At 45.5% G+C, this 25,342-nt stretch overlaps 1 protein-coding gene and 1 non-coding gene across 6 annotated transcripts; both read left to right on the forward strand.

Annotated features, from left to right (window-relative positions):
• Positions 1–377: 377 nt before the first annotated feature.
• Positions 378–450, forward strand: trnav-cac (transfer RNA valine (anticodon CAC)). Its single transcript has one exon. It is a non-coding gene; the product is annotated as a tRNA-Val (tRNA).
• Positions 451–7,114: 6,664 nt separating this feature from the next.
• LOC144486827 (uncharacterized) lies at positions 7,115–24,897 on the forward strand. 5 transcript variants are annotated; one of them, XM_078204842.1, is made up of 5 exons: positions 7,115–7,285; positions 8,783–8,894; positions 9,101–9,245; positions 16,548–16,654; positions 19,629–24,897. In XM_078204842.1, exon 5 carries the CDS (start codon positions 19,976–19,978, stop codon positions 21,224–21,226), a length of 1,251 nt encoding a protein of 416 aa, XP_078060968.1. In that variant the 5' UTR covers positions 7,115–7,285; positions 8,783–8,894; positions 9,101–9,245; positions 16,548–16,654; positions 19,629–19,975; the 3' UTR covers positions 21,227–24,897. The 5 variants fall into 5 exon arrangements, with proteins under 5 accessions (XP_078060968.1, XP_078060971.1, XP_078060969.1 ...); XM_078204845.1 differs by having other exon boundaries at positions 8,786–8,894; XM_078204843.1 differs by lacking the exon at positions 9,101–9,245.
• Positions 24,898–25,342: the final 445 nt, after the last annotated feature.

A 25,342-nucleotide genomic window follows, 5' to 3' on the forward strand; every position in this document is an offset into this window, starting at 1 on the left:
TAAACAGAGGAACAACATTCGCCACTCTCCAGTCCTCTGGCACCATCCCCATGGACAGTGAGGACCCAAAGATCAAAGCCAAAGGCTCTGCAATCTCATCCCTTGCCTCCCAAAGAATCCTAGGATATATTTCATCAGGCCCAGGCGACTTATCGATGCATTAATTATTGAGCAGAAATCATTGATCCCTGAGATATTTGCCGGACGACCGCTTATAAATGTTGAAGTTCAAGATGAGTTGAGAAATCAGGTTGAAAGAAACGATTTTTGTCTTGTATTAAGTGACATGGGCTCTCAGTATAACCATTAGAGCCTGCAGCAACACAGTCGAGTTGAACATTGTGGTCAGGCCAATTGGCGGCGCTATGCTGGTAGTTGTTTCTGTAGTGTAGTGGTTATCACGTTCGCCTCACACGCGAAAGGTCCCCGGTTCGAAACCGGGCAGAAACATTTATTGAAATTATTCATTTTGTATGCGGGAAGTTTTGCATGGTTTCAGTTGTTGCTGAACATTCTCCGAATCTCGATGTTGCAGCCATATTATCTTTGGTCTGACCTCGGCCACAAATGCTCTCAGTAAAATCAGAAATGCTGTATTTTAAGACGCAATGAGGAAATAAATGTTTGTACTTTGACACCGTGCGCATATTAGCAACTTGTTCAGTCCATAACAGAATTTAATGGATTTATAAATGCAGACTAACAAAGTTAATCACCATCTGAAACATGTCGAACAGTAGTGTGTGCTCATAAAGACAGACACAAGTGAAACTGTAACTGAACTAGAGGAAATGGCGCACATTTCCTGGAAGCATATTTTTTAAATTGTTCTTCAGAATAAAGAAATGGGAAAAAATCACTCAGGCAGATGAGTAAATCGAAACTCAGTGTAGATCTGCTGGACTTTTTTCTATAGATGAACGGGATTTAGGCGCCAGAATGTTTCACGCGCAGAATAAAGAGGGATCAAATATAACTAGCAGATCATTATTAAACCTTTTCCCTTTAAAGATATTTGATATTGTTTAAAAGCTGACTATCTCAAATAAGCACCATGGGATGTTTACTACCCAGTGACTCGATTTCTTTTATTGGTCAGTCATGTTTGCAATGCAATGTTGCATATTCCCGAGATATTCAACTCAGAATGAAGATGCATGTATTCAATACATGTATTCATATTTAATATAGAACATAGAACAGTACAGCACAGAACAGGCCCTTCGGCCCACGATGTTGTGCCGAGCTTTATCTGAAACCAAGATCAAGCTATCCCACTCCCTATCATCCTGGTGTGCTCCATGTGCCTATCCAATAACTGCTTAAATGTTCCTAAAGTGTCTGACTCCACTATCACTGCAGGCAGTCCATTCCACTCCCCAACCACTCTCTGCATAAAGAACCTACCTCTGATATCCTTCCTATATCTCCCACAATGAACCCTATTGTTATGCTCCCCTTGTAATAGCTCCATCCACCCGAGGAAATAGTCTTTGAACGTTCACTCTATCTATCCCCTTCATCATTTTATAAACCTCGATTAAGTCTCCCCTCAGCCTCCTCCGCTCCAGAGAGAACAGCCCTAGCTCCCTCAACCTTTCCTCATAAGACCTACCCTCCAAACCAGGCAGCATCCTGGTAAATCTCCTCTGCACTCATTCCAGCACTTCCACATCCTTCTTATAGTGAGGAGACCAGAACTGCACACAATATTCTAAATGTGGTCTCACCAAGGTCCTGTACAGTTGCGGCATAACCCCACGGCTCTTAAACTCCAACCCACTGTGATTAAAAGCCAACACACTATAGGCCTTCTTCACAGCTCTATCCACTTGAGTGGCAACGTTTTGAGATCTGTGGATATGGACCCCAAGATCTCTCTGTTCCTCCACAGTCTTCAGAACCCTACCTTTGACCCTGTAATCCACATTTAAATTAGTCCTACCAAAATGAATCACCTCACATTTATCAGGGTTAAACTCCATTTGCCATTTTTCAGCCCAGCTTTGCATCCTATCTATGTCTCTTTGCAGCCTACAACAGCCCTCCACCTCAACCACTACTCCAACAATCTTGGTGTCATCAGCAAATTTACTGATCCACCCTTCAGCCACCTCCTCTAAGTCATTAATAAAAATCACAAAGAGCAGAGGACCAAGCACTGATCCCTGTGGCACTCCGCTAGCAACCTGCCTCCCATCCGAAAATTTTCCATCCACCACCCTCTGTCTTCAATCAGACAACCAGTTACCTATCCAATCGGCCAACCTTCCCTCTATCCCACACCTCCTCACTTTCATCATAAGCCAACCATGGGGGACCTTATCAAACGCCTTACTAAAATCCATGTATATGACATCAACTGCCCTACCTTCATCAACACACTTAGTTACCTCCTCAAAAAATTCAATCAAATTTGTGAGGCACGACTTGCCCTTCACGAATCCATGCTGACTATCCCGGATTAATCCGCATCTTTCTAAATGGTCGTAAATCCCATCCCTAAGGACCTTTTCCATGAATTTTCCCACCACCAAAGTAAGACTAACCGGTCTATAATTACCAGGGTCATTTCTATTCCCTTTCTTAAACAGAGGAACAACATTCGCCACTCTCCAGTCCTCTGGCACCATCCCCGTGGACAATGAGGACCCAAAGATCAAAGCCAAAGGCTCTGCAATCTCATCCCTTGCCTCCCAAAGAATCCTAGGATATATTTCATCAGGCCCAGGGGACTTATCAACCTTCAGTTTATTCAAAACTGCCAGGACATCCTCCCTCCGAACATCTATTTCCTCCAGCCTATTAGCCTGTAACACCTTCTCTTCCTCAAAAACATGGCCCCTCTCCTTAGTGAACACTGAAGAAAAGTATTCATTCATCACCTCGCCTATCTCTACTGACTCCATACACAAGTTCCCACTACTGTCCTTGACCGGCCCTAACGACCCTGGTCATTCTTTTATTCCTCACATAAGAGTAAAAAGCCTTGGGGTTTTCCTTGATCCGACCCGCCAAGGACTTCTCATGTCCCCTCCTCGCTCTCCTAAGCCCCTTTTTCAGCTCGTTCCTTGCTAACTTGTAAACCTCAATCGAGCCATCTGAACCTTGTTTCCTCATCCCTACATAAGCTTCCCTCTTCCTTTTCACAAGACAGTCCACCTCTTTCGTGAACCATGGTTCCCTCACTCGGCCATTTCCTCCCTACCTGACAGGGACATACCTATCAAGGACACACAGTATTAGTTCCTTGAAAAAGTTCCACTTTTCATTAGTGCCTTTCCCTGACAGTTTCTGTTCCCAACTTATGCCCCCTAATTCTTGCCTAATCGCATCATAATTACCTCTCCCCCAATTGTAAACCTTGCCCTGCCGTACGGCCCTATCCCTCTCCATTGCAATAACAAAAGACACCGAATTGTGGTCACTATCTCCAAAGTGCTCTCCCACAACCAAATCTAACACTTGGCCCGGTTCATTTCCCAGTACCAAATCCAATGTGGCCTCACCTCTTGTCTGCCTATCCACATATTGTGTCAGGAAACCCTCCTGCACACACTGCACAAAAACTGCCCCATCCGAACTATTTGACCTACAAAGGTTCCAATCAATATTTGGAAAGTTAAAGTCCCCCATGACAACTACCCTGTGACCCCCACACATATCCATAATCTGCTTAGCAATTTCTTCCTCCACATCTCTATTACTATTTGGGGGCCTATAGTAAACTCCTAACAACGTGACCACTCCTTTCCTATTTCTAACCTCAGCCCATATTACAACAGTGTGCAGATCCCCCTCGAAGTGCCTTTCCGCAGACATTAAACTATCCTTGATTAACAATGCTACTCCTCCACCTCTTTTACCAGCTTCCCTACACTTACTGAAACATCTATACCCCGGAACGTCCAACAACCATTCCTGTCCTTGTTCTACCCACGTCTCCGTAATGGCCACAACATCGTAGTCCCAAATACCAATCTACGCCCCAAGTTCATCTACCTTGTTCCGGATGCTCCTTGCATTGAAGTAGACACACTTCAACCCACCTTCCTGTCTACCGGTACCCACCCTTGACCCTGATATCTTCCCCAATACCTCACCACCCTCAACACTGACTTCTGGACTACAACTCCTTTTCCCACTCCCCTGACAAATTAGTTTAAACCCCCCTGAAGAGCCGTATCAAATTTCCCTCCCAGGATATTGGTGCCCCTCTGGTTCAGGTGCACCCCATCCTGTTTGTACAGGTCCCACCTTCCCCAGAATGTGTTCCAATTATCCACATATCTGAAATATTGAATAACGAAACAAATATTGAGTAACTAGCCAATGTTTCGAGTTTGGATGACCCTTCATCAGAGCTAAGGGCAAAGAAAATCAGACAAGATTTATATTATGAGGGTGGAAGGGGGGATGCTGTAATTGGACAAAGGGAATGAAAAGCAGAATGCGGAAGGCTGAGAGAGGTGTGAAAAGTGTTAATCAGAATGGTACAGCAGAGGTACAGATGGTTTGCCCTGAATGGAGGGGGGTTGGTGGGGGGGGAGGAGGGGGGTTGGTGGGGCGGAGAGAGGGGAGTGGTTGGAGAGGACACCGGGTGCGGGCGAGAAGGAGAGCAGGAATGAAGAAGTTGTAAAATGGACGTGAGAAAGCAGTATGATAAAATGGATGAATGAGATGAAAAGAAGAAACAAAATGAAATAAAATAAATGGAAATGGGGTGAAGGTGGAGGGGAGAGTCATGGTCTGAAGTTGTTGAACACAATGTTCAGTCTGGAAGGCTGTAAAGTGCCCAATCGGAAGATGAGGTTCTGTTCCTCCAATTTGCATTGGGGTTCACAAGAACATTGGAAAAGGCCAAGGACGGACACGTGGGCAGGAGAGCAGGGTGGTGTGTTGAAGGGGTAAGTGACAGGAAGCTCTGGATCCTGCTTGCGGACAGACTGAAGGTGTTCAACAAAGCGGTCACCCAATTTGTGTTTGGTCTCTCCGATGTAGAGTAGAGTGGATTGGGAGCAGTGAATTGAATAGACCAGATTGAAGAAGGTGCATGTGAAGCACTGCTTCACCTGAAAGGGTGTTCAGGACCCGGGAGGTGAACAGGGAGGAGGTAAAGTGGCAGGTGTTGCACCTTCTACTATTGCATGGGAAGGTGCCATGGGTAGGGGATAGGATGTTGGGTGGGATGGAGGAGTGGACCAGGGTATCCCAGAGAGGACGATCCTTGTGGAATGCTGGTGGGGGGGGGGTGGTTAAAGGGAAGATGTGTTGGGTAGTGGCATCATGCTGGAATTGGCAGCAATGGCAGAGGATGATCCTCTGAATGCAGTGAAAAGTGAAGACAAGGGGAACCCTGTCCTGGTTCTGGGAGGGAGGGGAGGGAGTGAGAGCAGTGGCTCGGGGGGATGGGTCGGACATGGTCAAGAGCCCTGTCAACAACAGTGGGTGGAAAACCTCAACTGTTGAAGAAGAAAGACATATCTGCAACGCTATTTAGGAAAATGGCATCATCAGAACAGATGCGGCGGAAGTGAAAGAATGAAGAGAATGGGATGGAGTCCTTTCAGGATGTGGGGTGTGAAGAGCTGCAGCCAAGATAGTTGTGGGAGCCGGTGGGCTTGTAATAGGTACTGGTGGATAGTCTAACCATGAGAACCTGCAGCAACACAGCAGAGTTGAACCTTGCAGACAGGTCGATTGGCTGCACCTAACTGCTGGTAGTTTCTGTAGTGTAGTGGTTATCGTGTTTGCTTCACGCGTGAGCAGTCCCTGGTTCAAAACCAGACAGAAACTTTATCATTTCAGGAAGTATGCATAATGTTGGTTATTTGCTGAACATTATCCAATTCTCGATGTTGCCATATTATGTTTGTTTTGACCTCGGTCTCAAATGCTTTCAGGAAAATCAGAAATGCTGCATGTTTAGATGCAGTTGCAGGAAAGAAATGTTTGTATTTTGACACCGTGCATATATTAGCAACTTGTTCAATGCATGGCTTTATAGATGTAGACCAACATAGTTAATCACCATCTGAAACATGTCTAATAGTAGTGTGTGCTCATAAAGACAGACACAAGTGATACTGTAACTGAACTCGAGGAATTGGTGCACATTGCACAGAAACATCTTTTTAAAATCGGTTTTCATAATAAAGATATCGGGAAAGCCATTCACGCTGATGAGGAAATCGAGGCTCAGTGCGGATCTACTGGACTTTCCTATAGATGAATGGGATTTAGGCACCAGGATATTTCACACCCAGAATAAACTAACTGGTCATTCTTAAATCTCTTCCCATTAAAGATATTTGATTTTGTTTATAAACTGATTGTGGTCAATCTCAAATGAGCATCATGGGGTGTGCATTAACCAGTGACTCGATCTGTTTTGTTGGTCAGTCATATTTGCAATTCAATGCTGCATATGTCAGATATTCAATTCAGAATCAGGAGATGCAGAATAAATAAATGTATCGATGTTAAATGTTGAATAATGAAACAAATACCTAGTAAAATAGATTGAGAATGATGCATTTGCCACAGTGGTTCATTTTCAGTTTTGTTTCAGATCCCAGCATCCACAGATTTTTGCTTTTATTTATTCGCTCTGACCTGAACCTCAAAATTCATTCAGGGCGATCGGAAATACTGGATTTTCATGAGAAGAAAAAGGTGGTGTGTGGGAGGTAGCAGGAACACCTGGAGAACGTGCAGACTCCGCACAGACAGTCATCCAAGCCGAGAAACAAACCTGAGTCCCTGGTGCTGTAATGGCTGTCCAAAGAGAGAATGCGACGGCCATTAGCAGTATTTTCCCCTGGTTTCTGTGGCTATAGCTCATCTTTCATTCCCTCACCCTGCAGTATAAATATATCCCACTTTCTATGTCTTTTTGCTTTGACAAAAGGTCATCTGGACTCAATATTGCAAATATCTCTGACATTAAGTGATGTCCATCTTTGTGCGGGGCAAATGTGCTCCATTTGGACAGAAGGTGGAGAGTCGGAACAGATGTGCCCCTAACAAAGATGGCGACGGTGTGGGGCGGGACTTTAGGCGGTGCCGGCAGAACGCGAAGGCGGCTGGGCTTGCACACGCGCATTGGAGCGGGAGTGTTTTGTTGACGGAAGCGCGCGGCTTCTTCTCTTGATCGGAATCAGATTTGAAAGCGGGGACGATTAACGGTCGGCGGCGTTGTCATGGCGGCAGGGGCGGGGCTTGACAACCGCGCGCGCTGGCACAAGTGGACCCTCGAGCTCAACCTGAGCGGCAGCAGCAGCAGGTGCGGAGGCCGAGCGGGAAGCCGGGGGCTCGAGTAGGAGGCAAGCCGGGTCAGCCCGTCTCTCCCGAGGGGAGGCCACCGCACACTGACCTGGGGATGTGGAACCAACCCAAAACTCCCCAACCCCGGGTTTTTCACGCCTCTTTTACCCCTCACCGAGCTCCTGCCGTGGTTCCCCGTGGACGGCAAGGAGAGTGCGCCAATCAGAATAGAGAGTCTGAGTCCAAAGATGTGCGGGTTAGGTTGATTGGCCAGGTTAAAAATTGCCCCTTAGAGTCCTGGGATGCGTAGGTTAGAGGGATTAGCGGGTAAATATGTGGGGGTAGGGCCTGGGTGGGATTGTGGTCGGTGCAGACTCGATGGGCCGAATGGCCTCCTTCTGCACTGTAGGGTTTCTATTTCTATGAGTCTTGATCTTCCAGGCAGCAAGGCTTTATTTTCTAATACAAGTCAACAAAGCCGGGATTTCCGGATGAATCCAAAGAACCAGCGTGCTTACAGTCTCTTTATACACCTTTTAGCTTCATATCTCATCATTCTTATCTTACATTCAAGGCTATCTTTGCAGACCCAAGGCCACTTTTCGTCAGTCACCATTGTTTACTAGACCTACCTTATCTGTCTTCTTTTTGATTGGTCACTCATGAATGTGCTATGATATCATTGTGGTTTCATCTTGCCTTTTTGTCTGAAGTTTGTTATCCATTTCCAAGGTTGTCGTTTGCTCAACCATTGTGGGGCATCCTGCTAAGCTCAGTCCTTTTTGAAGATGTGTGTTTGTTTGACTATCTTAGGTTCATTTAGGAAATTACTTTCAGCTTCTGTGTGTTTGCTTGACTTCTTTTAGCCTTCATGTTCATCCATGTGAGTATCCATGTGTATTGGCCTGGTAAGATAATGTGCACTTAAAAGGGTACAAGTGTATGCTTAATAAGATATGTGATGATATGTGAGGGCTTCTTAGGGAGTGATTATCTTTTTCTATGTTAATGATTATCTCTTACACTCCTCATCACAAAGCAGCCCCTCAAATCCCCCAGAAACCACTCGGACCCAACTTGGCATCTTTTCCCCAGGTCATGACCCTGAGATGCCCTTTTGGTTTCAGCCCCTCCACCTGATCAGGTGCCAACTGCGGTGCTGGTTGGAGGAACGATTGCTCGTTTCCAGGGCCGGGTGCTGAACTGGATCTCTCTCAATGTCCCGCAGTGTTCGTTTTCAAGATATAATTTGGTATATTAGGTGATTTTTTGCTTTGTCCCTAAATGGAGGGCAAGTGGATTGGCACCCTGATTATCAATTGACACTAATCCACTTCTGCCATCCTCCATTCCCGTGGCAGTTCAGTGGACACAACGGCAGCGTGTGTCTGAGGTTTGCCCAAGCTTTAGTTCATGCTGGCACTATTGCCACCACGTTGGGGTCCTCAACAGAGAGACTCCCTCTTTAAAGAAGGTCTTGAAAGGGTGACCAATTTGTGTTTTCTGTTTCTCACAGGAGCCGTGATCAACAGTGTGGCCAGAGAGACTCCATGTACCCAGTCGCATATTCGGACAAACAGCTACCGGACATCTGCGTCCAAGAAACAGACCGGATCCTGGTTGAGAAAGTAAGTTGGATTTGAATGTGTCTTGAGTGTGTGGCTGACAATGCCCCTGGATTGTCCACGGTGGTGAAGTACCTTGGTGAACCACAGCAGCCTGTGTGATAAAGGGTTAATCGTCATCCTTACTTCCAGGCCTGGGTATAAGATCAGCATATGGCCTCCCCTAACCGGCCCCCTTTACTGATACCCTGCTCACTTTCTGTTTTCAGCGCTGCTGAGACATTGTCTTGGGCCCATTGAAACAGCTGCCCATGAATCTGTTCATCATGTACATGGCTGGCAACACCATCTCCATCCTCCCTATCATGATGGTGTGCATGATGGCCTGGAGACCCATACAGGCCTTGTCAGCAAGTGAGTATTGTCTTGGATCGACGGCTCAGAAGCAGCTCTGAACCGGCATCACTTGAGCAGCTTAGAATAGAGTGCTGAGAGTTGGGTAATTAAGGGAGTTAGGGAAGGAAGGAAAAGAGGTGCTGTTTACTTTCTAACTTTCTCAGCCTTTAGGAAGTGATCTTACTCTTCTACAGGAGAAGAGGCTAGATTTTTGGTGAGTATCTGCTAAGTGACTAAGATTTATTCTGTTCCTAAAGATCAAAATAGTATAGGTGGTAAGGTTAATAGAATACTTAAAAACAAAAATAAATTATCATTGGATAAAATAAATAGTTTATTAGTACACATTCAAGCTGCAGCATTTGGGAGTTCCTGGGTGTCAGTTTGATCCAGGGCAAACAGGCATAGAAGTTTACAGCATGGAAACAGACCCTTCGGCCCAACTTGTCCAAGCCACCCTTTTTTTTAAACCCCTGAGCTAGTCCCAATTGTCCGCATTTCGCCCATATCCCTCTATACCCATTTTACCCATGTAATTGTCCAAATGCTTTTTAAAAGACCACATTGTACCCCCCTCTACTACTACCTCTGGCAGCTTGTTCCAGACACTCATCACCCTCTGTGCGAAAAAATTGCCACTCTGGACACTTTTCTATCTCTCCCCTCTCACCTTAAACCTATGCCCTCTAGTTTTAGACTCCCCCTACCTTTGGGAAAAGATATTGACTATCTAGCTGATCTATGCCCCTCATCTATGCCCCTCATTATTTTATAGACCTCTATAACATCACCCTCAGCCTCCTAAGCTCCAGAGGAAAAATGTCCCAGTCTATCCAGCCTCTCCTTATAACTCAAACCATCAAGTCTGGTAGCATCCTAGTAAATCTCTTCTGCACTCTTTCTAGTGTAATAATATCCTTTCTATAATAGGGTGACCAGAACTGTACATAGTATTCCAAGTGTGGCCTTACCAATGTCTTGTACAACTTCAACAAGATGTCCCAACTCCTGTATTCAATGTTCTGACCAATGAAACCAAGCATGCCGAATGCCTTCTTCACCACTCTGTCCACCTGTGACTCCGCTTTCAAGGAGCTATGAACATGTACCCTTAGATCTCTTTGTTCTGTAACTCTTCCCAACGCCCTATCATTAACTGAGTAAGTCCTGCCCTGGTTCAATCTACAAAATGCATCACTTCGCGTTTGTCTAAATTAAACTCCATCTGCCATTCGTCAGCCCACTGGCCCAATTGATCAAGATCCCGTTGCAATTGGAGATAACTTTCTTCACTGTCCACTATGCCACCAATCTTAGTGACATCTGCAAACTTATTAACCATGCCTCCTATATTCTCATCCAAATCATTAATATAAATGACAAATAACAGTGGACCCAGCACTGATCCCTGAGGCACACCGCTGGTCACAGGCCTCCAGTTTGAAAAACAACTCTCTACAACCACTCTCTGTCTTCTGTCAAGAAGCCAATTTTGTATCCATTTAGATACCTCACCCTGGATCCCGTGAGATTTAACCTTATGCAACAACCTACCATGCAGTACCTTGTCAAAGGCCTTGCTGATGTCCATGTAGACAACATCAACTGCACTGCCCTCATCTACCTTCTTGGTTACCCCTTCAAAAGACTCGATCAAATTTGTGAGACATGATTTTCCACTCACAAAACCATGCTGACTGTCCCTAATCAGTACTTGCATCTCTAAATGTTTGTAGATCCTGTCTCTCAAAATACCTTCCAACAATTTACCCACCAAGATGTGAGGCTCACTAGCCTGTAGTTTCCAGGCTTTTCTCTGCAGCCCTTTTTAAACAAAGGCACAACGTTTGCCACTCTCCAATCTTCAGGCACCTCACCCGTGTCTATCGATGATTCAAATATCTCGGCTAGGGGACCCGCAATTTCCTCCCTAGCCTCCCACAATGTCCTGGGATACACTTCATCAGGTCCCGGGGATTTATCTACCTTGATGCGCTAGTGTCACAAGTTGGCTTACATTAACATTGCAATGAAGTTACTCTGAAAATCGCATAGTTGCCACACTCAGGCGCCTGTTTGGGTACACTGAGGGAGAAATTAGCATGGCCAATGCGCCTAACCAGCAAGTCGTTCGGACTGTGGGAGGAAACCGGAGCACCCGTGTAGGTGTACGAGGCAGACTGGTGCAGGAGGTGAAGTTGCATGGGATCAGAGGTGAGCTGGCAAGGTGGATACAAAACTGGCTCGGTCAAAGAAGACAGAGGGTAGCAGTGGACGGGTACATTTCTGAATGGAGAGCTGGGACAAGTGGCGTTCCTCGGGGATCAGTGCTGGAACCTTTGCTGTTTGTAATATATATAAATGATTTGGAGGAAAATGTAACTGGTTTGATTAGTAAGTTTGCGGATGACACAAAGGTTGGTGGATTTGTGGATAATAATGAGGACCATCGGAGGATACAGCAGGATATAGATCAGTTGGAGACTTGGTCGGGGAGATGGCAGATGGAGTTTAATCCGGACAAATGTGAGGCAATGCATTTTGGAAGGTCTAATACAGATAGGAAATATACAGTAAATGGCAGAACCCTTAAGAGTATTGATAGGCAAAGGGATCTGGGTGTACAGGTACACAGTCACTGAAAGTGGCAATGCAGGTGGAGAAGGTAGTCAAAAAGGCATACGGCATGCTTGCCTTCATCGGCCGGGGTATTGAGTTTAAAAATTGCCATGTCATGTTGCAGCTTTATAGAACCTTAGTTAGGCCGCACTTGGAATATAGTGTTCAATTCTGTTCACCACACTCCGAGAAGGATGTGGAGGCTTTGGAGGGGGTACAGAAAAGATTTACCAGGATGTTGCCTGGTATGGAGGAGAGGTTGGAGAAACTTGGTTTGTTCTCACTGGAACAACGGAGGTTGAGGGGCGACCTGATAGAAGTCTACAAGATTATGTGAGGCATGGACAGAGTGGATAGTCAGAAGCTTTTTCCCAGGGTGGAAGAGGCAATCACGAGGGGGCACAGGTTTAAGGTGCGAGGGGCAAGGTTTAAAGGAGATGTACGAGGCAGATTTTTTACACCGAGAGTAATGCGTGCCTGGAATTTGTTGCCGGGGGAGGGAGTGGAAGCGGTTACGTCAGTGACTTTAAGGCGTGTCTTCACAAATACATGAATAGGATGGGAATAGAGGGATATGGTCCCCGGAAGGGTAGGGGGTTTTAGTTAAGTCGGGCAGCACGGTCGGTGCAGGCTTGGAGGGTCGAAGGACCTGTTCCTGTGCTGTAATTTTCTTTGTTCTTAGTTCTTTGTTCTCACCCGGAGGAAACCCACACAGACACGGGGAGAATGTGCAGGCTTTGTGGACTGTGACCCAAGCCAGGTCCTGATGCTGCGAGGCAGCAGTGCAAACCACTGTGCCCTACACAGAGGTGTTGACTTGACAAGTTATCCATGTTTTCGGAGCCATTTCTTCATGTCCTGGTCTGAGAAGGATGGAGAGAAGTCTGTCCATAAGATATAGGAGCAGAATTAGGCCATTCGGCCCCTTGAGTCTGCTCCGTCATTCGATCATGGCTGATATGCTCCTCATCCCCATGTTCCTGCCTTCTCCCTATGACCTGTCAGAAGTGTGATCACAATGGTATTTGCTTTTGTCTTTTTAAAGTTTATTTATTAGTGTCACAAGGTGGCTTGCATTAACACTGCAATGAAATAACTGTGAAAATCCCCCAGTTGCCACACTCTGGTGCCTGTTCGGGTACACTGAGGGAGAAGTTAGCACGGCCAATGGACCTAACCAGCATGATTTTCGGACTGTGGGAGGAAACTGGAGCATCCGGAGGAAACTCACAGACACAGAGAGAACGTGCAGACTCCGCACAGTCACCCAAGCTGGGGATCGAACCTGGGTCCTTGGTGCTGTGAGGTAGCAGTGCTAACCACTCTGCCACTGTTATGTCTCTCACAGAAGGAATTCTAGAAAGAGAGATGGACCAATTGAAAGCTGCAGATGGCATCTTGTGTAACTCATTTGTCACGCAGCCATCGAATGATTACAATACAGGAGGTTGTTTAGCTTGTTAGGCCAATGCTTTTGCTCTGGGTTGAACAAACCAATCAGTCTCACTCCTCTGCCCTATTCTCATAGCTTTCTTTCTCTCCAGGGTCTTGTCCAATTTCCTTCCCTTTGTTGTATCAGTTTGAGCTGAAGTGGAGATGGAGGAGAAGCTGCTGGATTTAACGTTAAGGGCTTCAAAACCCACTCAGTTTCACAATGTAAAATTGTCAAGGGAGCCAGATTCTAGGGGAGATCAGGTTGAAAACAATACCCTTATAATGTAAAAGGGTATTGCTTAAGGAATAAGTATTCCTGCAGATGCTTTTTATCTATTGTACTTATGCACATTTTAAAAATACCCAGGGATTTGGGTGTCATTAACTGGATCAGCAGCAAATATTCCCCATCCCCAGGTACCTGTGGGGAAGATGATGTTTGACCTTCTTGAACCGCTGCAGTCCGTGTGGTGAAGGTGCTGCCACAATGCTGTTAGGTAAGGAGTTACAGGTTACTCACCCAGTGAGGATGAAGCAACAGTGATATAATGTCCAGTTTAGTGACAATAGTTTGTAATTATACTCTGCTTTTAATACAATAAAACTTTCAGATACTTCACAGTAAATGTTACCAAGAAACATTTGCCACTGAGCCACATAAGGACATTATTAGGCCAGGTGACAGCTTGGTCAAAGAGGTGGTTTCAAGGCGGAAAGTGAAGTGGGGAGGATTCAGGAGGAAATTGCAGGGCCCGGGGTCTAAGCAGCTGAAAGAATGACAACCACTGATGGAGTGATCAAAATTGGGAGTGTTGAAGAGGCCTGAAGGAGATTCCAGAGAGAGCAATGATTGCAGCCATGCAGAAAATAAGGATGAGAATGTTAAAGCTTTGTTGCTTCTTAAACGGAAGCCTTTATAAGTCAGCTGGCACAAGGGTGATGGATGAACCGGACTTGATGTGAATAAGCACCCAGGCAGCAGAGTTTTGGATCAACCCAAGATTACAGGGAGATTGAATGTGGGAGGCCGGCTGGGAGTTTGTTCGGAGAGTTAAATCTCGAGGCAGCAAAGGAATGGATGTGGATTTCCGCAGCAGGTGAGCTGAGGACAGGACAAAGTGGGGCGATGTCACTGAGGTGGAAATAGGTAGTGTAGGTGGTGATGTGGCAAATAGAGTTAAATACAGATCAGTGTAAGGTGCTGCATCATGGAAAGTCAAACCAAGGTAGAACTTTCACGGTGAATGGTCGGACCTCAGGGAGTATCGTGGAACAGAGGGACCTTGGAGTTCAGGTGCACGGTTCTCTTAAGGTGGAGTCACACGTAGATAGGGCAGTGAAGAAGGCTTTTGGCATGCTGGCCTTTATCAGTCAGGGCATTGAGTATAGAAGTTGGGAAGTTATGTTGCAGTTGTACAGGACTTTGGTGAGGCTGCACCTGGAATATTGTGCTCAGTTTTGGTCAGCTTGATTTGGAAAGATGTTATTAAACTGGAGAGAGTGCAGAAGAGATTTACAAGGATGTTGCCAGTACCCAAGTTACAGGGAGAGATTGGACGGGCTATGACGTTTTTCTTTGGAGCGTAGGAGACTGAGGGGTGATCTTATAGAGGTGTGTAAGGTCATGAGAGGCATGGAGACAGGCCCTTCGGCCCAAACTTTTTCCCAGGGTTGGGGAATTAAGAATTAGAGGGCAGAAGAGTTAAGAGGAGAAAGAATTAATGGGAACCTGAGGAGCAGCTTTTTTACACAGAGGGTGGTACGTATGTGGAATGAGCGGCCGGAGGGAGTGGTTGAGGCAGCGACATTGACAACATTTAAAAGGCATTTGGGCAGATACATGGATAGGAAAGGTTTAGAGGGATATGGGCCAAATGGAGTTAGTTTACATGGGCATGTTTGGTGGGCATGGACCAGTTTGGGCCGAAGGGCCTGTCTCCGTGCTGTAGATTCTATGAGGATATGTTTGGAAGCTCAGTTTGAAGTGAAACATGTTACTGAGGTTGTGAATACTCCGGTTCAGCCTCAGACAGTCGCAATGGGGACAGATGGAGTCAGTGGTTTGGAAGTGGAATTTGTTGCAAAGCTGAAGACGATAGCCTTCATCTTCCAATATTTAACGAAGGCAATTACTACTCATCCAGTCCTGGGTGTCAGACAAGGGAGTGTTGTGGGAAATCATCACTCGGAGTCAGACTTAAAGATTCAACGTGCAGCTTATTGAACAAAGCTTTGGGAGAAGTGCTTGGCACACCCCGCACGCTCGCAGTCAACTTCTCAATTTTAAAATGGCAGCTGAGCTTTTATACATTTCAAAGAGTCGACAAGTACAGACATGAGCAGTTATTATATCATTAGCCTTGGTTAATTACACATTCGCCAATTATACCCCCCGAGCAACAATTGACCTCCAATCACATTCCTTCAAAAACAACCGTTAACAAAAACCTATTGTTTCGGTTTCGCTTTATCTTAAGCTAAGTTGACCATCTGGACCTCACGGTCTGGTTTTTTGTCTGTTCCGTAGTTTTACTTCCTTCTATTGCTCCGGATGCATCTGCTTATCTTGTTCCTCTAGTTCGTTTTTTTAAGTCAACAACAGGATGTTCTTTGCTAACCACAAGATAAGTGTTCGTCCTGCAGGACTGCAGTTCGTCCTGCAGTCACGCACGTATTAGCTTTCAAAAGCCACAGTCTTAATTTTGCTCCAACAGGGAGATGGTGTGTAAAATTGGAGAGAATTTGGAGGTGATGGTTCTCACATACACCTCTTAACCTGCACACTGAGAAGGATCAGGATAACGTTTTAAGGTTCAAACCACTAGCGCCAGAGACTCGGGTTCAATTCCAGCTTCAGGTGACTGTCTGTGTGGAGTTTGCACATTTTCCCGATGTCTGTGTGGATTTCCTCTGGGTCTCTGGTTTCCTCCCACACTCCAAAGATGTGCGGGTTAGGTTGATCGACCATGCTAAATTGTCCCTTTGTGTCCCAAGATGAGGGAGAATGAAAGGGGGAATTAGTGGTGTACGTACATCAGGTTACAGGGATAGGGCCTGGGTAAAGGTGCTCTGTTAGAAACTTGGTGCAGACTCGATGGGCTCAAAGGCCTCCTTCTGCACTGTAAGGATTCTGTGATTTTGGAATCTCCTTTTACAGGGGGTTAGAAGAGGAGGATTTTCACAGCAATCTCAAACCCCCCCAAAAAATGTGTATCTCTTAATTTCAAACCACAATTGACACATGACTCTTGCAATCTCCATTTACAGGGAGTTAGAATATTTGAAGATTGCGATTTTTCTCTGATTCCAGTGCTTCTGACATCTTTCCAGCTGCAGGAAGTTTTAAATTTGAAAACTGTGAAATTGTTCCAGAGGTGAGTATTAACCTATAATTTAGAGTTTCAGTACTGTGCTCTTACCTGTGCTCTGGTTCCACGTCTCTGGGGCTGGTGTGGCTCCGTTACTGTGGATCTGAATCCATGTCCATCCATTGCTTTGTTTCACCCCTGCCCTCCCTGATCACCTCTCTGTCATTGTCAGTTCAGAGAAGGATCTGCAGGCTGATAGCTGGGATGAAGGGATTGTTTTGTGAGGAAAGGTTGGGCCTGTACTGACTGGAGTTTAAAGGTGACCATAGTATTGACATCAGATTGTGAGGTAGTGATTAGTATAGATGAAGAGAGGATGTTTCCAATGTTGGGGAATCTAGAATTAGTCGGCAGATTGTCAAAATAAAGGGTCCCCCATTTCTGATGGTGAGGAGGAGAAATGTCTTCCCTCAGAGGGCCGTTAGTCTTTGCAATTCTCTTCCCCAGAGAGCAGTGGAGGCTGCATCATTAAATATACTCAAAACACAGAGATTTTTGATCGAAAAGGGAGTCAAGGGTGACAGGAGGAAAAGTGGAGTTAAGATCACAATCAGATCAGCCATGATCTTGATGGGGAGGTGATGGCCTTGTGGTATTATTGCTGGACTATTAATTCAGAAACTCAGTTAATGTTCTGGGGACCCGGGTTTGAATCCTGTCATAGAATCATAGAAATCCTACAGTACAGAAGGAGGCCATTCAGCCCATCGAGTCTGCACCGACAACAATCCCACCCCACAGCAGCTGGTGGAATTTGAATTCAATTAAAAATATCTGGAATTAAGAAATTACTGATGACCATGAAACCCTTGTCGATTGTTGGACAAACCTATCTGGTTCACTAATGTGCTTCAGGGAATGAAATCTGCCATCCTTAACTGGTCTGGCCGACATGTGACTCCAAAACCACAACAATGTGGTTGACTCTCAGCTGCCCTTCAAGGGCAACGAGGGATGGGTAATAAATGCTGGCCAGCCAGCAACATCCATGTCCCTTGAATGAATAAAAAAAATTCACTTGAGCAGCTTGGTGGGCTGAATTTCTAACTATTTCTTACGATCTGTCAGGAACATGAAATGGTGAGTGTCGATCAGCATTAATTAGCACCTTCAGGAGAATTGGGTGGGTGTATATAAGAGTTTAAAGTTTATTTATTAGTCACAAGTAAGGCTTATATTAACACTGCAATTTCTCTTAAAGACATTGACATCCTTTGCTCCCTCAGCTTGACACATTGATTTGTCTGGCTAAAAGGTCCCTTTCCTAATGTTCACAATTAAAGGGCTGGTTTCCCCAGGAGATGGCTGACATTTAAAAGAACAATATATCAGTTGTTATATTGTAGATTTGGTATATTATTTATGGTTCTGTAACAAAGTACATTTGTTATTATTTCTCATTTTGTAATGTAGCACTGAAGCTATGTTATATATTTCCACTCATCGAGTCATTACAGCGCAGGAGGAGTCCATTCAGTAACTCAAATCCATACCGACTCTTTGTAGAACAATCCAGTCAGTCCCATTCCCTTTCTATATCCCCTTCCTCCTGCAACTTTATTTCCTTCATGTGCCCATCTAATTTCTGAAATATATTAAAGGGGACAGTAAACTAATATCGGACAGAGACGTGTCTGATGTTTTTTTATTCATCCTTGGGACACGGGCATTGCCGGCTGGGCCAGCATTTATCACCCATCCCTAATTGCCCTTGAACTGAATGGCTCGCTCGGCCATTTCAGAGGCTGGCTGAGAGTCAACCACATTGCTGTGGCTCTGGAGTCACATGTAGGCCAGACTGGGTAAGGACGGCAGATTTCCTTCCCTGAAGCACATTAATGAACCAGATGGGTTTTTTGGTCAATCGTCAATGGTTTCATGGTCATCAGTAGATTCTTAATTCCAGATTTTGTTTTTAAATTCAAATTCCACCATCTGCTGTGGCAGGGTTCAAACCTGGGTCCCCAGAACATCAGCTGAGTTTCTGGATTAATAGTCTAGTGATAATACCACAAGGTTATCAGCTCCCCTGTTGTTATATGGTACAGATTCAATATATTATTTATAGCTCTGTAATAAAATACACTTATTATATCTGGCTGTGTAATTTTGGACTGCAGCTATATTATATATTTCCAACAATCTCTTCCCTCAGAGAATTGTTAGTATCTAGATTTCTCTTCCATAGGGACCAGTGGAGGGATTGAATATATTCAAGGATGAGTTGGACAGTTTTTGAATGACAAGGGAGTCAATAATTATTGGGAACAGGCTGGAAAATGGAGAGAAAGCTCAGATGAGGAAGGATTTCTTCACTCAAGGACGTGGTGATGTTTTGGATTCTCTACCCCAGAGGACTATAGAGCCTCAGTCATCAAGAATTTTCAAGCGAGGGATTGATAGGTTTCTAGATATTGAAGATATCGATGGATATGGGGGACAGTGTGGGGAAAATAATGCAGAGGTCGATCAACCAATAATCTGAATGAATGGTTGAGCAGACTCGATGGGCCGAATGCTGACTGCAGCTCCTATTTGTTCTGATTTCTGTGCTGGACAGGAAGCAGTGAGCATGGATCTGTCAATCAGCCTCAATCAGCACCTTCAGGAGAATTGAGAGGGTGAATATTAGATACAGCAGAGTGAGAATGGAGGGAGAGTGTGTGGGATGGAGATTTACAGCTTTTGGGGAATGGGAGAGGAAAGAATGTTCATTAGAATCATAGAATTGCTACATCTTATCAACCGTCCCTGAGCTTTCACAATGAATCCCACTTCTGAGGACACCCTTATCTCTGACTTGTCTGTACTGCTGGCAGTCTCACAATGCAGCTGCCTGTGTGCTGATACGGGAGGCCCTGCTGGGCAAGTTTAATGCTTCATGACTGTGTCTTTAATGAATGCTCCATAAACTAGAAATGTAGATTTGAATTTCGATCATATTCTGAATTGTGATGTTTTTTTCTAAATTGACTTACAGGATATTAGACAAGGAGAAATCAGACAGAAATCTCCAACATCACATCGAGATCTGACAGAGTGACTCGACTTCTTGGGACCTGAGTATCATTGGCCTTTGAATCTAGCAGGAGAAATGCTTGTTTGGCCTCTTCACTTCAAAAGATTGTAAACATCACTGTTACTAGAAATGCACTGAGATACACACACCCGAGTGAGAGTGTTCCAGTGCACTGAGTGTGGAAAGAGCTTTAACCAGTTACACAGCCTGAAAATACATCGCAGCATTCACAGCGGGAGAGACTACCCATGTTCTGTGTGAGATTTAACTGATTGTTTAACCTGGAGAGTCACAAGGACACCCACACCATGGAGAAACCGTGGAAATGTGGGGACTGTGGGAAGGGATTCATATCCCCATCTCGGCTGGAAATTCATCAACGCAGTCACACTGGGGAGAGACCATTCAGCTGCTCTATGTGTGGGAAGGGATTCACTCAGTTATCCAGCCTGCAGAAACATAATCTCACTCATACCAATGAGAGACCATTTAAATGCTCTGACTGTGGGATTGGTTTTAAAAGCTCTCAGTATCTGATGTCCCATCAGCGCATTCATACTGAGGAGAGACCATTCAGCTGTTCTCACTGCTCAAGGAAATTTAGAACTTCATCCCACCTGCAGATACACCAGCGAGTTCACACTGGGGAGAGACCGTTCACCTGTTCTGTGTGTGGAAAGGGATTCACTCAGTCATCCACCCTGAAGACACACCGAGTCACTCATACTAATGAGAGACCCTTTAAATGCTCTGACTGTGGGAGCGGCTTCAAAAGCTCTGGAGAACTGGTGTCCCACCAGCGCATTCACACTGAGGAGAGACCGTTCAGCTGCTCTCACTGCACAAAGAGGTTTAGAACATCAGCCAACCTGCAGATACACCAGCGAGTTCACACTGGGGAAAGGCCGTTCACCTGCTCGGTGTGTGGGAAGGGATTCACTCATTCATCCCACCTGCGCAGACACAATCTCACTCACACCGATGAGAGACCGTTTAAATGCTCTGACTGTGGGAGCGGATTCAAAAGCTCTCAGGTACTGATGATCCACCAGCGCACTCACACTGAGGAGAGACCGTTCAGCTGCTCTCAATGCTCAAAGAGGTTTAAAACGTCATCCAGCCTGTGGGAACATCAGCGAGTTCACACTGGGGAGAGGCCGTTCACCTGCTCGGTGTGTGGGAAGGGATTCACTCATTCATCCCACGTGCGCAGACACAATGTCACTCACACCAATGAGAGAACCTTTAAATGTTCTGACTGTGGGAGCGGAGTCAAAAGCTCTGGAGAACTGGTGTCCCACCAGCGCACTCACACTGGGGAGAGACCATTCACCTGCTTGGTGTGTGGGAAGGGATTCACTACTTCATCCAGCCTGCAGAAACACAAAGCCACTCACTCCAAGGAGAGCCCCTTTAAATGCTCTGCCCGAGAGGCCGGCTTCAGAAGCTCTCAGGAACTGATGATCCCCGAGCACATTCACACCGGGGAGAGGCCGTTCAGCTGCTCTCACTGTTCAAGGAGGTTTAGAATATCATCAACACTGCTGAAACACCAGTGAGTTCACACCGGGGAGAAACCATTCACCTGCTTGGTGTGTGCGAAAGGATTTACTCGGTTATCCAGCCTGCCCAGACACAACATCATCACACCCAGGAGAGACCCTTTAAATGTGGGCGTGGCTTCAAATGCTCTCGGGAACTAATGTCCCACCAGTGAGTTCTCACCAGGCAGAGGCTGGTCACCTGCTCTGACTGGGAAGGGATTCACTCGGTCAGCAAACTTGGTGAAACACCAGTGAGTTCACAAGTGATTACAATTCTGGGATGATTCTTGTGAATCTTTCTTGCCCCTTCTCCAGTGCCTCTATTTCCTTTTTCTAAATAGAGATCATAGAAATCATAGATACCCTACAGTACAGATAGAGGCCATTCGGCCCATCGAGTCTGCACCGACCACAATCCCACCCAGGCCCTACCCCCATATCCCTACATATTTACCCACTAATCCCTCTAACCTACGCATCTCAGGATGCTCAAGGCAATATTTATCATGGCCAATCAACCTAACCCGCACATCTTTGGACTGTGGGAGGAAACCGGAGCACCCGGAGGAAACCCACGCAGACACGAGGAGAATGTGCAAACTCCACACAGACAGTGACCCAAGCCAGGAATCGAACCCAGGTCCCTGGAGCTGTGAAGCAGCAGTGCTAACCACTGTGCTGCCCATTAAATTACCTGCATTGTCAGGTTCTCGCACCAAATCGTAGCAAACTAATCCTGCCGTGTGCACAACAAAGAAATGAGCAAGACTTCGCAATCGCAAACATCAACAATGGGGCTCATCTGGGATTTGAACCCGGGACCTCTCGCAGACTCGCGAATCTTAACACCCAAAGCGAGAATCATACTCCTAGACCAACGAGCCGCCACTATGACAACTATGACACTATCACAAATAGAACGGTACAGGACAGGAACAGACCCTTCAGCCCACGATGTTGTGTCCAACATGATGCCAAATTAAACTATTCCTTTCTGCTTGCCTTGGTCCATATTCCTCTATTCCTTGCATATTCATGTGCTTATTTAAAACCCCCTTAAACGCCCCTATCGTATCTGCCTCCACCGCCATCACTGGCAGCGCATTCCAGACACCTACCACTCTCTGTGTGTAAATGAAAAACTTGCCCCTCACATCTCCTTTGAACTTTCTTGATTCCCAAGATCCCTCTGTACATTAACTGTACACTTATCCTTAATAGTTGATCTCCCAAAGTGCAGCACCTCACACATGTCTGGATTAAAATCCATCTGCCATTTCTCCGCTCATATCTGTAGCTGATCTACATCCCACTGTATCCTTTGACAACCTTCTACACTATCTACAACTCCATCTAGCTTTGTGTCATCTGCAAGCTTACTAACCCACCCATCCACATTTTCAACCAAGTTATTTATGTAGATCACAAATAGCGCAGGTCCCAGTACGGATCCCTGCAGAACACCACTGGTCACGGACCTCTAGCCAGAAAAACACCCTCCACCACTACTCCCTGACTTCTATGGGCAAGTCAATTCTGAATCCAAGTGGCCAAGTCACCGTGAATCCGATGCATCTTAATCTTCTGGATGAGCCGACCATGAGGGACCTTGTCGAAAGCCTTACTAAAATCCATGTACACAACATCCACTGCTCTACCCTCATCGATCACCTTCATCATCACCTCGATAAAATCAATCAAGTTCGTAAGATGTTGACGGTGCTCCCACTGCAGTCCTGTGATGAAAATATAGACTGGTTGGTGAAATGTAGATAACAGGTAGAATTGATATCTAATGAGGACTTTATACTTTAGAATTGAATACAGGGCTCATTGTTACTAACGGGGAAAGAAGGGTTAAAATCCTTACCCAGAACCCTTTTCACACACACGTGGACATCTCTGAATCTGACGCACACTAAATGGAACGTTACACAAGGGGCTGGAATTCACTGGAATTTCTCAACAACCTTTCAATGGAAATGTCCTGGTACAGACTGTGACAAAGGACACAACAGACAGCAAGAACCAGGAGGAACCTTTAACCCAGAGAATGTTAATAACCTTGTTCAGGACACCGGTGCCAGGCACAGGAGGATCCCAGGAAAAACGGAACATTTAATTTCTGTCTGTTTCACAATTCTAAATGACTGATTCTTTAACAAAGGAATGTTTAAAAACAGCATTGTGATATTCCAAGGTCAGTGTGTCTGGGAAAGGGGCACACTGATGTGTTTTTATTTTAAACAGGAGGATCCATTGAAAAGCAGCTCTGGACGATACGAGCACCTCCTGACCTACTTTCAATTCATTTCAAATCACCCATCACTTTCCGTGGAATATTCTTTATTCTTTCCTGGGATGTGGACACTGCTGGCAAAGCTCCAGCACACGTTGCTCAGCTCCTAATTGCCCCTGAACGGAGTGACTTGCTCGGCCATTTCAGTGGGACAGTTAAGAGTCACCCACATCGCTGTGTGGGTCTGGATTCACATGTAGGCCAGACTGGGTAAGGATGGCAGATTTCCTTCCCTAATAGGGAGCATTAATAGGGTGAACTGGACAGGTTTTTACAACAGTCGATAGTTTCATGGTCACCGTTTCTGAGACGAACTTTATATAATTCCAGATTGATTCACTGAATTCAAATCCCACCGGCTGCCTGTCCCCGGATCCTTTGCTGGGTCTCTGCATTACTCGGCCAGCGACATTCCCACCACCTCCCCTGAATGGAATATTCCACACAACCCTTAGTTAAGCAGGAAGGAGAAAAGAGAAAGGCTTTGACCTTTGGATGACCTCATCACCAACTACAGAAACTTAAAGCTGACCACTCTGTAAAAGTTTATAAACTTTATTTTTATAAAACACAGAGTAAGAAAAAGGTGAAAAGTAACGATGGACGTTGTGACTGACATCAGAAACATTGATTGACCGGATAAACACTCACTACATCACAGAGCGATCCTCAACCATTAAAGAATTGACCCACAATAAGGAATGAGAGAGCCTTATAAAAAGGGGCAGGAGTTTACACAGAGAGGTGACACCCACAGCTGCTCAGGATGATGGAATTCAGTTCAGGAAGGGGATAAAGTGAGAAGCTTTCGCGATTCAAGGCAGAAGTATTGAACAATCTGGAATAAGTGCTTCTCGAGCTTGCTGACTAGCCGAACACTTCAATTAATCTCATCATAAAAACCCCCAGTGTAAATCACATGGATTTGACTGACAAATGTTGAAGTGTTGATTTAGACCCACAAGTTTTGACTTCCCATTTGAGCCTGGGGCACCTTTCTGTCTCTCTGTTGCTCGTGTCAGTGACAGCCAGGCGACGGAGCTGAGGGCTGAATTTAGCTGAGAATAACAGGCCTGCGTCCCAGTTGGGAAACTGCCCTGGGCGTTTCACTAATAGAGAGACAGGAAGCTGCTGGAGAACTGACTGGGAAATGGGCCTCCAACCAATCAGGGCACCGGAGGAGGTGACCAGGGCTGATGGTGACGTGACCCCCGGGTTCAGTGTCCCTGTGTCCAAAGCGGGGAGTCACGGGAACAGGGGACAGAGCAGCTGAAGAGAATCCAGTTGTGTCCAGAACATTGTGAACATCCTTTTACTCTGGTTGTCTTTGATCCTCAAGTCATTTTCTGTTTGTTTTAACCATGTTCTATTTCATCAATAAACTTCTTTCAGTAAAATTATTTGAATTTTCTGGACTTTTCCTGATGAGATTGATGCACTTTAGGGAAAGTGGGTGAGAGGGGTTGGCAGGCTCTTTAACAGAAAGTGAGTCCCTCTAAGGTAATTGGCAAAAGAGCCAGAGGGGGAGATGAGATTTTATTTTTGACACAGTGATGTTAGAAAATGAGGTTCAGGGAGTCAATTAACCCTTTCTCCCCTTTTCCCAAACTCTGAACTGATTCACAGTGATAACCCTTATTGGTGACAGTGGTTAGATTTTATTCAGTATCAATAAGAGCTGACACAGGCTAATGTCTGAGCAGTCGTATCAAAGTGCAGCAGCATTACCATTACACTCTGGGTAGAAGCAGCATCTCCACGGAAATGCTCCCTGCTCTGCCCCAGATGCCATGGCACCAGTCAATGCAAAATGTAAAACCTCGACTAATCTC

This window comes from Mustelus asterias, unplaced genomic scaffold (genome assembly GCF_964213995.1).
Source record: "Mustelus asterias unplaced genomic scaffold, sMusAst1.hap1.1 HAP1_SCAFFOLD_481, whole genome shotgun sequence".
Taxonomy (NCBI): domain Eukaryota; kingdom Metazoa; phylum Chordata; class Chondrichthyes; order Carcharhiniformes; family Triakidae; genus Mustelus; species Mustelus asterias.

What these genes read in the sequence shown, in the direction of transcription:
- LOC144486827 (XM_078204842.1), top strand. Translation starts at nt 19,976, where the DNA reads ATGGAGAAACCGTGGAAATGTGGGGACTGTGGGAAGGGATTCATATCC.